The sequence below is a fragment of the Colossoma macropomum genome, unplaced genomic scaffold, assembly GCF_904425465.1.
Source record: "Colossoma macropomum unplaced genomic scaffold, Colossoma_macropomum, whole genome shotgun sequence".
In the NCBI taxonomy this organism is placed as follows: domain Eukaryota; kingdom Metazoa; phylum Chordata; class Actinopteri; order Characiformes; family Serrasalmidae; genus Colossoma; species Colossoma macropomum.
The window spans coordinates 36,664,232-36,682,645 of NW_023494801.1; the positions used below are offsets into that span (position 1 = coordinate 36,664,232).

An 18,414-nucleotide genomic window follows, 5' to 3' on the forward strand; every position below is an offset into this window, starting at 1 on the left:
GTAAATGTTGCTGACACTGTGCCAGGTTGGTTACAGCTGAATAACCAGCTTTATTGATGATATTAAATAAATTATTTACTAAAATATTTTACAAAGAATAGCAAAAGAAAGAAATGAAAGCAAAAAGAGGTAAATTGGACTGTGAGTGGAAATGGAATGATGAAAAGTGGCATTTTGTCCAACACTCTGCTTAACCACCAATGGGCCGCCTGGAAAACGCTGAGTGCAAAGCCAGTGGGCTGCCAGCTTTGCCAACAGTGGACCAACAGTGGTCTGCTGTCCTCTTGCTATCAGTGGACACGTTTGCTGTCAGAAGTTATTGAGTTTTAGCCCTGGAGCTGCTAACAATTAATGCAAACGTATGTAAATTGATTAGCATGGCGCTAACCGCATGCCTAAATAATGACACGGACACACTTCAGGCTGCTACTGTGTTTATAGATAACAGTGAGTCAGAACCCACATAACCAAGTCTGTTAGAGACACTGAACACCTCCACGCAGTTTGAGGTAGATGTGTAATGATTTAGGCACACAGTGAGCACCACGCTAATTGGTGGGGTTTAAGTCTTGACTGATCGACCATGTTTGTGGTGAACTGTAAATCATATTTACAGTTAGATGTATGACTTTAATCACGCGCGGTTGGGGGTCTGTACTCACTCCTGCTGGATCATCTCGGCCTGCGGGTGCTGCAGGCGTCTGGCATCGGCTGCGTCCTCGTCCAGGCTGGTGAGCAGCTCCAGAGCGCTCAGGATGGACTTGTTGGTGGCGTCCTGATACAGCGGAGGCTTCCCCTCATTGATCTTACTGACATCCTGATAATAAAAACACAGAGCATAGAAGTTGCCATGTGAATATTTTGTTTTTCATAAAATCACAAAAACAATAGACATCAAAACTGAATTATTAATAGTAGATAGTAATTCATATTAGTTGCTGAATAATTCATAGTAGGTACTGAATAATTCATAGTAGGTATTGAATAATTCATAGTAGGTACTGAATAATTCATAGTAGTTGCTGAATAATTCATAGTAGTTGCTGAATAATTCACAGTAGATACTGAATAATTCATAGTAGTTGCTGAATAATTCATAGTAGATACTGAATAATTCATAGTAGTTGCTGAATAATTCATAGTAGATACTGAATAATTCATAGTAGGTACTGAATAATTCATGGTAGACATCAAATAATTCATAGCAGATATTGAATATAGTAGATATTGAATGATTTATAGTAGATAAAAAAACTAATGAAAGAGAAAAGGTAGTGTAACATTAGTATTTGGGGTATATTTATTATTTAATAAATGCTATTAATAGTAAAGCTACGACTGTAAACAGGCTGTGAATGTGTGTACAGAAAGGCTGAGTTTGCAGTGAACAGTGTTGTGATGCGAGTACACGCCTTGTTGAGGTTCTGCTCCGTTTCCGTGATGTGCTTTTCCACTTTATCAGCATTTTTCTGCAGCTTCTCGATCAGAACAGACAGATCAGTGGCGGGTCTGCGGGACAGAGGGAGAGGACATATATGCATCTGTTAACTAGCTGCTTTAATATCTTCAACTTCAACACAAAACAACTGTATGAATGATAAAAAAGACTAAACAGATGACGGTTATAGAGCCTGTAAACAACAACAACCAGCGCAGAGTAACTGAATAAGCAGCACTGACAGATGTTTCCACTTGTCTCTTCTGAAATGGTTTATTTCTGCAAAAGAACTTACGGTACATTTCTGTTTATTGAGTTGCGTTATTTTTACAGCTGCTATGCAATAATATAGGAGATTAACTACAGCTCATTTCTGTAAGTGTACAGCAGAAAAACAGCTACATAACAGTTCTGGTGGTGCAGGTTACTGTGGAGTCACACTGTATAGCTGTTACTTTACTGTTATTTACTGTTATGATGGTGCAGTAAATTACAGTGAAAGTAATGCAACTAATAGCCAATAATTTATTGGAATATACACTGGAATTTGCACAAACATGGTTCAATTCAACTTCAATTCAGATTTATTGTACAGCATTACAGAAAATCCAGTCTGCTAAAGATCACATGGACAAGCCAGAAGGCTATTGGAACAATATTTTGTGGACAGATGAGATTTTTAAGGACTGATTTTTGGTTTAAATGAGAAGCATTTTGTTTGGAGAAAGGAAAACACTGCATTCCAGCATAAAAAACATTATCCCATCTCTGAAACATGGTGGTGGTAGTATCAAGGTTTGGGCCTGTTTTGCTGCATCTGGGCCAGAACGGTTTGCCATCACTGATGGAACAATAAACTCTGAATTATACCAGCAAATTCTAAAGGAGGTGAAGCTGTTTTGGACAGAGGGGCTAAAACTCCACCAAGCCGATGTTCAGGACTAATCAACAGCTACCGGAAATATTTAGTTGCAGTTATTGCTGCACAAGCGGGTCACACCAGATACTGAAAGCAAAGGTTCACAAACTCACTCATAGATATGAAATATTGAATCATTTTCCTCAATAAATAAATTACCAAGTCTAATATTTTGGTCTCATTTGTTTAATTTGGTTCTCTTTATCTACTTTTAAGACTTGTGTGAAGTTTTAGGTCAAATTCATGCAGAAATATTACAAATTCTAAAGGGTTCACAAATGTTCAGGCACCACTGTATGTAATAAGCCTGGGACGGTTGAACTGGCTGAGAGTGTTGAACTGAGGGCTGTCAATCATGCTTACATGGTATGCATGTACAAAGTATGTCCTATATCAGGCCACGCCCACACAGACCTGATCAGTGTTTTCTAAGCCGTGGTTTATAACATTTCTGTTTTGCTTTGCCCATTCAAATTTAGCTGGATGTTTAACTTGATGCTCGATTTGAGTATTTAGTGAACAATTTTAATATTTTATCCTGGGATAAAACATAAAAAGAAGGTTCTGTGCCATTTAAAGGTTTCCCTCAAGCTAAACCTTTAATTTAGGCCTGATCTTAAAAGTAAAGTGTGAATGAGTTGTAGATTTGGCGAGTTAGAGTGCAGTTACAGTGTAGGGGAGTGTACAGAGCTGTAATAAGGTCCTAACTGTGGTGCTGCTCTCAGCCGGCATGACTGAACTTGATCAGAATCCAGCACAGCTGTACCTGCCATTACCTGCAGGGCAAAAACCTGCTCACATTCACCTGCACCCATCAATCACACTCACACACTGCCAAAAATAGTGTCTTGTCAAGGAAAATGATCTTAAATCTAGTCGATATATCTAATATTTCCCATTTTAAGATGGTTGTGCACTTATTACAAGATTATCCATCTTATTTCTAGATACTTTTCACTTGTTTTAAGTCATTTTATTTAGCAAAATTATCTCACTATACTGGCAGATAATTTTTGCTATTTTCAAGCTCATTTCTTACAACAAGCACTATAATCTGCCAACATAGGGAGATGATTTTACTTAATAAAATCACTTAAAACAAGTAAAAATGTCTAGAAGTATAGTAAATAATCTTAAATTAAGCTTACAGCAATCTCAACAGGAGAAATATTAGATTTGTTGACTATATTTAAGATAATTTGACTTGACAAGATCCCATTTTTTGCAGCGCAGCTCTGCTTAGAGAGCTCCCTCAGTCCACACTCAGCTCTGTTAGAGCGCTCACTGCACTCAGAGCTAAATTTACACCAGTGTGAAAGTGAGCGAGCTCTGAGGAACAGTGAGTGAGATCAGCGTTTCAGGGCTTAATACGGGCGTCTGAAACTCAAACAGGCTGAACAGGTTCTACTCTCACTTTCCTCCAACCCTGTCGCTACAACTCCGCTTTAATAATGACAGAGTGACTCATCTACTAAAATAACATTAAAAAATACATACACAGAGTCTGCTGAGGGATGGTGTGGGAAGGAGGACCCATAGTCAAATAAAATTAAAAAACTGTCTCTGAGGATGAATTCAGACAGACTTTATCCATTATTATCTGGAATATTCTGTAGTCTGTATCTTAAAATTAAAAAAATTTGAAAATTTTAAATTAAAAAATCAAATCGATTAATCTATTTGGCAAAAAAGTGAGTTTTTATCATGTAATTTATTGTTAATTTTATTTATTTATCATTCTATTATGTCTTTTGGTCACATGGGATTAAGGCTGGGTATTAAAACTCCACTGTAACAATTCATAGTCAGTCTTAGTAGATCTGCAAGCTCATAAACATGCTTCTTCCAAAATCTAGGCCAGGGGTCGCAACCCAAATGTTAAAAAGAGCCATTTTGTCCTTTCAACGAAAATCAAACCACCTTCGGAGCCACAACGCTTTATGTTTATTTCACCATCTTGGCTGTAAATGTGTCTCATTATCACCTCAGGACACTGGTTTGTTCACATTAATGATAGATTTGAGTCATTTACCTAAACGAGTGTGAACCATCATGTTAGAGAGATCAGATCTGAGCAAAAAATCGTATTTGAACAATGAGGCTTGTAATGTGAACGTAGCTAAGATCTGAAAAGATCAGATTTGTGTGTCCACACCGTTCAGAAAACATCAGATCTGAGTCACATTAGGGCAAAAAATCAGGTTTGTGCCACTTCAGCCTGGTAATGTGAACACAGCCTTAGCATCAGGACTTCTTGATTACTCAGCAATCTGTTACGCCAGTACAAGCACTTCCTACTTTCTGTTTTAAGCCACGCCCACTTTTAAGAAGATATTGGACAAAAAAGTCGTTCAGGAATCAGTCTATGTATTGGCATCGGTATCGAAAAATTTGGAGTGATTCTCAGCCCCATATGTGATTACTGATGTTTCATAATAGAAGATTCAGAAAACAAAACATCAAACCCTAGGAGACTGGCTCTGAGCCATGAATTACAAAGTGATATTAGTGAAGATGACTGGAATTAGAGTTGCCTGCATGCTCATCATCTCTCTATAAACACATGTCTCAGATTGATTCAACATAATTGGTTAATGAGAACTTATATTACTCCAGAGAAATGACCCCAGATATCCTAGATACATGTGTAAAATGTGCAGGACAAAGGGGTTTCATCATTAATGGGATAGTGTAGAGATAAAGGACATTTAGAGGCGAGTAATAGGAATTATTTCTAGGATTCTCTCCAAAGAAATACCGTCTGTCCAAAACATTGTATTCTGGGTCTGTAGCCAGAGACCCTAGATCTCTGTCTAATACACGCGAAACGCCTGATTAGCACACACTGGAAAAGCGCACCTTCGGTGAAAACACGGCTGAAATGTTCTCTTCCTGTCTTTGGAAAGAATAACTTATACGATGAAACCGAAACATATGGAATGTATAACATATGGAATTTGTTTCTGAAATTTTTTGGGGAAGTAGATATTGAGTCAGCACCTGGGCATTCCACCTGTTCAATACATAAATGTATTTATTTATATGTTCTATTATCATCAATAGCATCATTATTCTTGATATTATTATTCTATTTTATTTTTTTCTTTTATTCATTTTCATTTAAACGTGAACCAGACTATGTTTCATGATTTTGCATCTGTAAATTATGGGACAATTGTATATTTTGCAATAATGCCATTCTGAGCCGATGTTTTATATTATGGATGGCGTGAGGTTGGGGACGGGGTGAGATGTTCAGATGTAATTTGACTTGAATGTATAAATACTTCAATAAACATAAGTTTTTAAAAAATCCAGTTTTTGTTGTTTATAAAAGTATGAGAAGATTCAAAGTAGTGCAGCTAGATGTTCATCTAAGGTATATGAAATTTCAAAACTTCAGAACAAGCTGTTGTTTTCACTCTTCATACTCAATATAGTTTTTGGACATGAGTGGGCTAATGTGACGTAATGGGTGCCGGACTGAATCACTTATTTTCTGCTAGTTACCCAACTCCGTGTTTGGTGAACATCATTTCCAGCTAAATCTGAACGTTCTGCCAGAAAAGTAATAAAAAACACAGTTTCTGTGCTCTTTCCCACAGCGTGATGTTCTGAGGAAAGGGTCAGCTCGCTGTGCCATTCTGCTGCAATATCAGTGTTACAGGTCATCTGTGCTGCTCCACTGCAGACGTTTTGGCTCAGATTCAGCCCAAAGAGGATTTTCAGGCTTTCCCCTGTCGCTGCAGCCCAAAAGCACTTCATTGATGATCTAAACAGAAAACTATGTATTTAGGCCCAGCTCAATTCTCTCTCTGACATCTGGTTCAAATAAGATCATTTCAACAAAACTGAATCCACACACGAGCCGAGCAGAGCTTAAACCCCCCCCCGCGCGCTCACCGCAGCGAGCTCTGAGCAGCTCTACGGGCTGGACGTTTGGATTTATGGTTCGATGTAGGACTGAGAAATGACTCATGGCAGTCCAGGCCTTTGTTGTGTGCTGTATAAAGCAAAGCAGGTCCAACGTTCAGCTGAGCTCATTCATGTGTGGGCTGGGGCGCTGCGCTGCGCTGGGCTTGGGGCCGGGCTTCCACTGACAGACAACACACCCACTAAACTGCACAAACACAGCACAACATAAACAGCTTCTCGTTTTTAACTCATAACAGATTCATTAAAACATGTTACACAACCATGAGCGCTGAGAACGGGGTTTTAAAGTGTGGTCCACACTGGAGCTACTGGACTTCTTCAGAGCTGCTACAGAACAAGGTCAGAAGTTTGGATTGGTAAATGTATAAAATTATTCTACTCTGCTCGTCCTGAACGACTTCACGTTTCAGATAATCTGTGAAAAAACCCCTGAGAGAGTGTTAGATGAGTCCAGAGTCATGAACAGAGCTGTAGAAGATCCTAAAATGACCAAACAGCTGTAGAACATCAAGAATAAAGTTATAATTATAATCCAGAATGCATCATATTTAAAAGGTGGAGGTAAAATCTTACAGAACACCTTATACATTGAATTAAATAGATGCAACATATTACTATCTAATAAACTGTGTGTATAGTATTCATGTTATTGGGGCTGAGCAATGTGACAACATATATCATTATTGTGATAAATTATGGCACAATATGATATGCTTTTCTGGTCATATTGTGTATATCATCAGTGCTTGTAGACACTGACCAACTGCATGTTTCATGATAAAGAGAGCAAAATTAGTCAGTTTCACTGAATTTCGTGCCAAATAATGAATAAAAATGACTGTGTTTACAGTTTCTGATGGTATTTTAAATGTAGCTCTGCTGGCTCTTTTTTCTCTGTTCCAAATGATCAGATGTCTGAAAAAATAAATATTGTGACATATCGTGTAACGTGAAAATTACCTGAAGTATCGCGATATTAAATTTTTGCCATATCGCCCACCTCTACATATTACATTATATGATACAATATTATGATATAATGACTTTCTGTTCAATGAATTGTTGAAATTTCAAATGAAACATTGAAAAATGCCTTTTGGGGAATAGTTCATTATAATTAAGTACACATAATATTTCGCTGCTGTCAGAAGAAAACCTTGTATCTCCATTTTTGTCGTTTTTCAGTTTTTGACATAATTTGAAAATGATTGTTGCTCTTTACATTGTGTGTAAACTTCACGATGAATGGACCAAAAGAAACGGCCCAAAATGACTTGGAAAGAAGTCTGGTTCCATTGACTTACATTAAAAGTAAAGTAGGTTTTTTCCTTCTCCTGTAAAGTTACTATTTTGGAGATACAAGGTTTTGTTTCCGACAGCAGCGATAAGTTATTATTGCGTATTAAACAACAAAAATTGCTAATATGGTCAGTGATTCCAAACTTTCGAACATGCGTATATCACGTAATCATCATGATTAAACTGATTAAACACTGATTAAAAAATTAAAAATAAGTTCCAAAAAAGTTCAAAAGTATGTGCTACTTTTTATTATATAAAATTAAAGTATTTTGCTTTAATTTTCATGATGCACTGAATCGTCTTCTAAATAATAATAATATATTTGAATCATTTAATTGAATCACTCTATATATATATATATTTATAAGTAGCTTTAAAGGGCCAATATCCTACATATTTCTTGTATTTTAGGTCCAGATCATGTTTACATGATACATCATTTAGAATTAAACAGACTGCGCCTTTAAGGCTGATATTTTTAAATGAGCTCTGTTCTGATTGGCTGCCCAGTGGTGTCTTAAATTAAAGAAGCAGCCGAGGCTGAAACACTCCTTACAACTTCAGTGTGAGTGGGCGGGGCTAAACTGCTGTAGGCTGAATAGGAGGATACATATAATTAACTGGTTTTTATGACATCACAAACATGAATCGAAAAACTGGCTGTTTTTGCAATTTAGTTTCTAAAAATGGAGATATGTTATATTTTTAAAACTCTTTCATAGTGAAAACAAAGAAAAAAAGCACTTTTCCATCATACAGGCCCTTTAAACCTGCCTGCAGTCAGTGCATTTGTTCTTTAAATCCATTGAACCTCCACCTTTTTGTGAACATCAGAGCTAACGCCTCAGCCCAGCCGGTAATGTGAACCCCAGCACGCCCGATCCTGCTCGTGTCAGACCCTGAAACCCAGTCTGTCAGACTCTCACCTGAGACCAGAAAATCAGGCTCTTTAAGGAAACAACACTGTCCCGAACGAGAAGAGCAACATGGGTACAATGTTCAGGGCGGGGAGCACACACGCTCACACATTGTTCAGATTCCATTTCACTTCCCACCCAGTCACTCATCCACACTCGTACAAAGACCATTCACTCGCTCACACAGCTGTTAATGAACTAATCAAGTCATGAATTCATTAATGAAGTATGTGAATCACCTGCTGTAGCAGTGCAGCTTCAGCCAAACCCCACAAATACAGACTGAACTTTCATGCTGTGGCACAAACACAGCCAGCAAATCATTTAGCTCTGACATTAACGGCGAATTACACAAGAATCATTCACTATAATCACCTGTATACCAGTTTACGCAGAGGCTTATTCAGATTTGCGCACTTCTGTGTGAAAACTGCTCTGATAATCTTAACTAAAGGGGTAAAATAAGGATTTATGCGAGGAATGACAGCTTTAGAGCACGTCTCCATTCACTGGCCTTTCATAAAACTCTTTTATTCCATCTTTATGCTATTAAATTTGTATTTTAAATCATTTATTTATCCTTCTCTATCCTAATCTGGAGATGTAATCCTTTTATATCTTGCTTTTTTTAATGTGCACTGATTTGTAGCTCATATCTCCAGTAATTTAAGTCTTATTTAAGACAATGGATCTGTTTCCCAGACAGGAATTAAGCCTAGTCTTGGACTAAACTGCAGTGGCAATGGTGAATCACCATTTAGACTTTACAGGAGATGGCAAAAATATACTGTGCTTTAATGTAAGTCAATGTAAACAAACTTCTTTCCAGGTAATTTTGTAGATTTGTCCACTCATCATGAAATTTCCACACAGTGTAAAAAGCAACTGGCATGTTTAAGTTATGTAGAAAAACAAAACAAAACAAAAAAACACAAAATTGGAGATGCAAAGTTTTGGGATCGATAATATAATGTATATAATGTATATAAAGGCAACCTTTGAGTGGGTATGTAGGTATGTACCCATCTAATAATTTAGTACTTATTACTACAAACCTTAAAGAAAAACATCTATAATAATGCTATAGATACTGTTATTACTATAGCATATAATGTTACAGACATAGAGGACCTTCAACAGGATCCCTATATGACTTATACAGATTATTACAGAAGATGTCTAGAGAGTAATACAGGATGCTACAAAAGTATTATAGATTAGTATATGAGCACTGTAGGAATATCATACAGAGCAGAAAAATATAGAAATATTATATAACTATAATTCTATTCAATGGGCAGACTGAAAGAACCAACTCCTTTAACTCTAAAGCAACTCAAAATAGGGCACTACAGGCTAAAGATGACTATCAGCACAGAGTGTCATCCTGTTTATGATGATACAGCACAGACAGAGCCTGTCACGGACTGTGCACATTGAAAATAGCTAATGCCCAAAGCAGGCCTGACCACTTATCTACACTAAAAGGTCATAACAAACACATATGTTGGGTCTGTCTGGGTTTCTCCTGGTCCAGTTCCAGTGCGAGAGCAGAGATAAGGAGGAGAAAGTGAATGAAAGCTTGCTTTAGTATCTGCATGCAGAGCAGTGAAGTGACCCGACCTGTTAGAGAGCCGGGCCTGCCCACCACACCCTGCACTCAGCAAGAAAATACAAACAGGACACGGCGTTCACTGATTTCACCTCTGAGGAACAGCTGAAGTGTAGAAACGAGCGCCTACAGAGAGAAACGTACGCCCAGACAAACCCCCAGCCCCCAGTCCCCTCTGTCAGTGGAGGATTCCTGCAGTCTTTAACTCAGTCTTACTCAAAGTCTGTTGAACTCAATGCTACAGTGTCCAGTATCCTGTAAACTGGTTTCCCAGACATGGTTTAAGCCTAGTCTCAGCCTAAACTGCACTGCCTATGGTGTTCAACACTATACCCCAGTCTCCCGGACCTAGTTTCGAACTAAATTGCAATGTCAACAGTGATTTAACCCTTTAATCCAAGGATTAAGCTTAATCTCTCAGTGCTTTAAGTCTGGGTCAGTTTCCCAGACAAGGATTAAGCCTAGTCTTGTCCTAAACTGCACTGCATATGGTGTTTTACCATTAAAAATGCCATTTAGTCTGGGCTAAGGCTTAATCTGGGCATGGATAACAGCTCCTATGTGTTCTTTCTACACTTTTTTGACACAGATTAGACCTAGTCTTGGACCAAAGTGTAACATCAGTGAGAATTTACCCCTAAAAAGCCTTTTTAGTCCAGGATTAAGCTTAATCCAGGGCTATAAAAGTGACCTCAACACTATAAACCAGCCTCCTGGACCTAGACTTGGAGTAAAGTGTAACATCAGTGAGGATTTACCCCCGACAAGCCTTTTTAGTCCAGGATTAATCTTAGTCCAGGGCTATAAAAGTGACCTCAACACTATAAACCAGCCTCCTGGAACTAGACCTGGACCAAAGTGTAACATCAGTGAGGATTTACCCCTGAAAAACCTTTTTAATCCAGGATTAAACTCAATCTAGGACCATAAAAGTGACCTTAACACTACAAACCCGATCTCCTGGACCTAATTTGGGACTAAACTGCAATGTCAATGGTGATTTGCCCTTTTGGTCAAAGATTAAGCTTAACCTAGGCTCAGGAAACCCACTTTTTTGACAGTAATCTCAGCACTGTAAATCATATCTAACACAATGGGGCAGTTTCCCAGATAAGGATTAAGCCTAGTCTTGGACCAAAGTATAACACCAGTGAGGATTTACCCCGACACGCCTTTTTAGTCCCAGGATTAATCTTAATCAGGAAACCCACTTTATATGAGTTATCTTAATACCTTAAAGTCCTGTTTACCACTTTCCCAGACAAGGATTAAGCCTAGTCTTGGACTAAACTGTGGTTACTCTGGAAAGCTGGACCTATGAGAGTGAATCCAATCCCTCGAACACAGAAGGGACGAAGAGGAGGTATAAATCACACAAACGCACCACAGCAACTCCACTTCGCAGTGTAGAGTTACAGGGCTGAACTCGGCATCTCATTCGAACTTTCCGTTCCACCTTAAACGGCGCAGCAGTTACAAGCCGGCGCCTCAGGAGCCAGAATGTAACCGCTGCACCATTTAAGGTGGAGCGGAGAACTGGATGAAGGAGCCAGCTCCAGCCTCGCGTGCAGGTTTAGATCGGATGGACTCACTTTTTCTGCGTGATGGTCACGCTGTTCTTCGTGGTCTTCTTCTTAAACATGTCGCTCGGTAGAACCCGGGGTCCTCAGAGGTTCGGGCTTCAGCTCTTCAAGGCTCTCGCGCTCAGATTCTGCTCTCCACAGGTGGGACGCTCGCTCTGCTTCCCCCAGCACAACACCTCCAGCTGTCTGTCATTCGGCCAGCCGGACAAGCCCAGTTTCATTACGGCCTGGACTCCGCCCCCGGTGGGCGGGGCCAACCAGCGCCCAATCGGCGAACGGTCCAATGGGATAATTACTGAGACTGGATCTACAACAACACAGCTGAGGGCAGAGAGCGCAGAGTCCTGCATACAGTGGAGTATTTAATGCATAATACTGCAAAATTAAATATATAATACCATGCACTCTTAACTAACAGGGTTCTTCAAGGGTTCTTTAGTAAGGAGAGTAGCCCTATTTAGAACCATTTGCATGCTTCTTTGCATGGTGAAATGCTGAATTGGCAGAGAATAGAAAGGTTCTTCTGTTGTTACAAGCTTGACCATTTTCAAAAAGGTTCTACACTTTTAAAAAAGATGGTTCTTCAAGGGTTCTTTATAGAGCCATGGACACTAAAAGAACCCTTTGCATGATTAAGAGTTTTTGTATCATGCTGATTGATGGAGAATGTGCTATAGGTGGTTTGATAAAGAACGTTTTTGAAAAGTGTTCTATTTGGCACCCAAAAAGGTTCTTCTATTGTTACAAGCTTGACACTGTAAACAATAGAAGAACCCTTTTTGGTGCTATGTAAGGCCATTTTCAGAAAGGTTCTACACTCTTAAAAAAGATGTTTTTTCAAGGGTTCTTAAGTAAAGAAAATGGTTCTATATATCACCAGAAAGGGTTCTTCTACTGTTACAGGCTTGACACTGTTATAATAGAAGAAACCTTAATGGTTCTGTATAACACCAAAAAGGGTTCTTCTACTGTTACAAGCTTGACATTGTTATAATAGAAGAAACCTTTTTGGTGCCATATAGAACCTTTTGCAAAAGATTTTACACTGTTGAAAAAAGATGGTTCTTCAAGGGTTCTTTAGTGAACAAAAGTGGTTCTATATAGAACCATGAACACTCAAGGAACCCTTTGCAAGGAACCCTGTTCTATATAAAACGTTTTTGAAAAGCGTTCCATATGGCACCCAAAAGGGTTCCTCTATTGTTACAAGCTTGACATTGTTACAACAGAAGAACCCTTTTTGGTGCTATATAAAACCTTTTTCAAAACGGTTTACGTTGTTGAAAAGATGGTTCTTCAAGGGTACTTTAATAAGGAGAATGGTTCTATATAGAACCATGAACACTCAAAGAACCCTGTGCATCATGAAAGGCATCTTTAAATTGATGGAGAATGTGCATGAATGTGCTAAAGACGGTTCTGAAAAGGGTTCTATATGGCACCCAAAAGGGTTCTTCTGTTGTTACAATCTTGGCATTGTTACAATAGAAGAACACTTTTTGGTGGTACATAGAACCATTTTCAGCTAGGTTCCATGTAGAACCAGCTATGGCACATTCTTCGTCTACCTACAGAACCGTTTTATGATGCAAGGAACTGTTTTATCATGCAAAGGGTTCTTTGAGTGTTTATGATTCTATATAGAACCACTTTTTTATGTAAGAACCCTCAAAGGACCACCTATTTTAAGAGTGTATATAGAACCGTATACAGCAATCAATCTTGAGGACATTTTCACCGTGCAAAGAACCATTTAAGCATGAAATGGTTGCGTATAGAGCTCATGGTCCTCTTTACTGAAGAACGCTTGAAGAACCGTCTTTCTTAAGAGTGTGTAATTGCATGATATGGGATATACTTGCATGATATGGGTCATATACTGACTAATATATAATTACATAATGTATCATTTGAGTAAGTTAGTTATGTAATCAGATATTAAGTATGATTTCAGCTCTTACACTATAACTAGAGGGGGGGGTGCCAAAACATTTTGTGTCTGGGGGGAGTGCAGGGTGGGCTGAGGTCCTGAAAGACAATATAAAGAAGTCAGGTGGGCTTCAAATTCAAATACTTTAAAATAAAACAATTAGAGTTTAATAAATTATACACAGAATAAAAATATGTGTGTTCTCTCATTGGCTGAGGAGAATGGGGGTACTGATGGGTCAAACGGCTTCATGGGTCAACTCTGGGCAGCACTGCATGGCCCTGTGATTACTGACATGTTTATTTTGGATGATTTGGTATGAATTATTAGATCAGCGAAGGCTGACCGTCTGTCTGCATGTCCGTCCGTAAATCTGTCAGCCTGTTCAGTGTCCTGGGTTCTCCAGGTGTTCTGATGGCATTCCTTTGGTTGCAGCGGCTGGAGGCTAAGTGCTGTAGTCTCAGTCCTGCCTGGTGTTTACAGGGCGATTACAGTAACCAGTCTAACCTGTGCGTGGAGAGTGCTGGGAAGTGTCCTCTCCCTGCTGAATAGAGTTTGTTCGAGATCTAACAGAGGATTCATAGGAAATACTACTGCATGAAGCTCATCAGGAAGGCCTCTGTACTCGCTTATACACCCTTCAGTTATACAGTCTGCTGTTAAGGAGCAGTTCACCCAAAAATCTCATGTAGAGTTCCCCCAAATCAGAGGATGAGGCCCTAAGCAAAATTCAACTAAAGGGTCATCCTATCTGACCCCTGAGCCATGCAAAACATTTGCAGCAGCCACACAGTCACACCTGACACCACAGCACTCCCACTACATTCCTACCCCTTTAAACCAGTCTGCTCTGTCTGTCGCTCTGAGAATGAGTTGATCTATACAGAACAGACTGAGATACAAACAAACAAAACTATATGCTATTATACATTTTATCAGCTGCATCAGTCCCATTGAAACTCCTCCCCCAGATTTCCTCTTACATTTTCAATTATAATATACTATTTATAATGCAGCTTGGCTGAATACTTTTACTGAGACAGGTGCGTCCATATTGCCCAGTATGTCCAGCTAATCAATATTTTAAGCTCAATGTTTAATCAATAGTCAATGTCAGTCCATCGCTTTCCATCCTGCATCAGTCAGAGCTGTAACTAAACCTGACTGAGAGTCGAGATCATCGCTGTCTCCAATGAGGAGTCAGCATCACGCCCAGATACTGTCTGGACTGGACTGGACTCCACAGAGGCCGCTTTCACATATGAGTGTATGAACACATGTTTACGCATGACGCGGTTATCTTCTCCGAGCTGCTGTTTGTAAACGCAGTTGGAGTTCATTAAACATAGTAAATAGTTGTATTTCACTCTCACAGACTACAGAGAGACATGCTGCCCAACCAGCACAACTACCCCCCACCACCACCACCACCACCTCAAATGTAGTCAATCGGCCAAGGCTAATGTAGCTAACAAATAATTCTGACTAATAGCACGACAATCATGATAATGCAAATAAATCTTTACAGGAGAAGGAAAAAACCTGCTTTACTTTTAATGTAAGTCAATGGAACCAGACTTTTTTCCAAGTCTTTTTGGTTCGTTTCTTTTAGTCCATTCATCATTAAATTTACACACAATGTAAAGGCTAGCACGTATTTTCAAATTATGGGAAAAACTGGAAAATGTCAAAAATGGAGATACGAGGTTTTCTTCTGACAGAAGCGAAATACTTAAGCAGTGGAACACAGAGGGAGTGTGTTATCGCAAAATAACATCACGGCTGTGATTTGGTCGCCGAAGATCATCACAGCCGTGATGTTATTGGTGATAACACACTCCTCGAGTGTTCTACTGCTTTAATACAACAGTTAAATAAATACAGTAATAAATTAATAAACTGGGCCGTGAACGCGGCGTTTAATATGTTTTAATGTTCGCAGTTCCTTCACCAAATTATAGTTCCTTAACGAGCAGCTTGTTGCTACGTCAGAGTAACGAGCTCCGCCCACTCGCTGCACAGCCGGCAGTTCGTTCTCCAGCTCCACACAGACCGACTGACAGTTTGGGAATTTAGTGTAGTGTGATCTTCAGAGTCTGACCAAATCGGCTGTCGGTCAAATGTGATCTTAAGTATCCATTTTCTGTTTGTGGCAAAGTAAGAAGTAAAAACGTTCAAATGTCTTGAACCGTCTCCTACAGCTGTCAAAGTCGTTGCTTAGCAACAGCATCTCAGCGGAGTGATACAGTGTTTGTGAAAAAAAACGTGATGTCATGGTGAAATAACAGCACAGTTAGAAGGCCTCTCAACCAATCAGCTCGCATGACCGGAACTGACTGTTGTATAAATAAATAAATATATATATATATATATATTCTAGTCTGCAAAGAAAGAGAGAGAGGGATAGAGTCAGAGTGTAGAGTACAGTGAGAGAGAGAGAGAGAGAGAGAGAGAGAGAGTACATGCTGTAACTGTATGAAACAATGAGGCCGTTGTTTTCTGATCCTCTACAGTCAAATGCAGTGTAATATTCACAGGCTGGACTCCAGTTACAGTAACAGTCATGCACAGCCGAGGCCTCTTATAACACACTGCCTCCCAGGGCTTTGAGGACTTTTCCTTCTTTTGAAATCTGAGTAAAAAAAGTCTCACTGTGCAGGTTTAGTTTATGATAAAGCAGCTCTGCTGATGTTTCGTGTGTGTTTATGTTCAGCTTTATGCTCATAAGACTTCTTCTTGGAATGAAGAACAGATTTTAAATACTGATCTGACACTTTTCTTTTCTAAACTCTTCTTAAAAGCTCATATTTAAGCTCTTCTGGTCCAAAGGCGCTTAAACACCTGAAAGACTTGAGTGCTGACATGACAAGGGGAGAAAGTGGGCGTGGCCTTTTGACTTCTTTCCCAATACAGCACTGTCTAATACTAATACTGGTACAAATAATCCCTCCCCTGTTTGTTTTCCACTAAATAGACCTGATCAGGCCGTAATGTAGAAAGTTACTGTAAACCAACAAAACAGAACAAAACAAAGATGATTTGTATTGAAGCAGTTTGGACAGCGAGGTGTCCTCATACTTCTGATGCAGTCTGTGTGTGACTGTCAGTCAGTGTGGATCAGTCCAACTGAGCGACATGCTCTGCTGATCTGTGTTTGCATGGATTTTTCCGCCAATGAAAGAAGCTGGAAGGTAAATATCTGCAGTATTTTCACTCCAAACTCTAAACTCACTGGAAACAAAACTCCGCCCACGATGCAGCTTCTGTAGCTGCACTGCAAAATTCAGTTAGCTGAGTTTACTTTAAAAATCATCAAACTCTGTTACATGTGTATATGGTTCTACAGAGAACCTTTTTGAAAATGGTTCCACATAGCACCAAAAAGGCTTTGTTATACATGTATATGGTTCTATACAGAATCTTTATGAAAAGTATTCTATAACGCACCAAAAGGGTTCTGCCATATATGTATATGGTTCTATTCAGAACCTTTTTGAAAAGGGCTATATATATAGCACGAAAAAGGGCTCTGTTATATGTTTATATGGATTGGTACGGAACCTTTTTGAAAAGGTTTCTATATAGCACCAAAAAGGGTTCTGTTATACAGGTATATGGTCCTGTACAAAACCTTTATGAAATGGTTCTATTTAGCACCAAAAAGGGTTTTGTTATATATGTATATGGTTCTATACAGAACCTTTTTGAAAGGGTTCTATATAGCACCAAAAAGCATTCTGTTATATGTGGATATGGTTTTGGACAGAATGTTTTTGAAAAGGGTTCTGTTATTGTTTATGAAGTCAAGCTTAAAACAATAGGGGAACCCCTTTTGGTGCTATACAGAACAATATACAAAACACTCTCCATCAGTTTATATCACAATACCTACATTTAGAGTCGGTTATTCATTCAGCCTAATGAGAAACTGTAGAACAGACTCAGTTTATACCACAATACCTACATTTAGAGTCAGTTATTCATTCAGCCTAATGAGAAACTGTAGAACAGACTCGGTTTATATCACAATACCTACATTTAGAGTCGGTTATTCATTCAGCCTAATGAGAAACTGTAGAACAGACTCAGTTTATATCACAATACCTACATTTAGAGTCGGTTATTCATTCAGCCTAATGAGAAACTGTAGAACAGACTCAGTTTATATCACAATACTGACATTTAGAGTCGGTTATTCATTCAGCCTAATGAGAAACTGCAGAACAGACTCGGTTTATATCACAATACCTACATTTAGAGTCGGTTATTCATTCAGCCTAATGAGAAACTGTAGAACAGACTCAGTTTATATCACAATACCTACATTTAGAGTCGGTTATTCATTCAGCCTAATGAGAAACTGTAGAACAGACTCGGTTTATATCACAATACCTACATTTAGAGTCGGTTATTCATTCAGCCTAATGAGAAACTGTAGAACAGACTCGGTTTATATCACAATACCTACATTTAGAGTAGGTTATACATTTCTAATGATATTTATTTATTATCAGTGTGAAAGGTCACACTGTTAAGGGTAGTTTGTCTGACCTCACAGCAGTATCTATGTAAGACTGCATTAGTGGGCGGAGCCTGGGTGTGAGGGGTGTCTGTGTGCATTGTTGAGTCCGTGATCTCTCAGCACTCTGTAATTTCACTCGTGTTTAGCTCCAGATACTGAACCTCAAGGACACAGAGACTCTGCGTCTGTCAGCGAACCTCCACAGACTGCAACATACGAGTGTGTGTGTGAATACTGTTATTACTACACCTGTCA

General features: G+C 39.0%; 1 protein-coding gene across 1 annotated transcript in view; it reads right to left on the reverse strand.

The window, feature by feature from the left end:
* ppl (periplakin) overlaps positions 1–11,915 on the reverse strand; it is a 35,741-nt gene extending 23,826 nt beyond the window's left edge. Inside the window, exons 1-3 of the mRNA XM_036589784.1 lie at positions 11,717–11,915; positions 1,413–1,509; positions 663–817 (exon numbers count right to left, since the gene is read on the reverse strand). Coding sequence (XP_036445677.1) covers positions 663–817; positions 1,413–1,509; positions 11,717–11,766 — 302 coding nt within the window. The 5' untranslated portion in view covers positions 11,767–11,915. The remainder of the gene's footprint in view (positions 1–662; positions 818–1,412; positions 1,510–11,716) is intronic.
* Between the last annotated feature and the right edge of the window lie 6,499 nt (positions 11,916–18,414).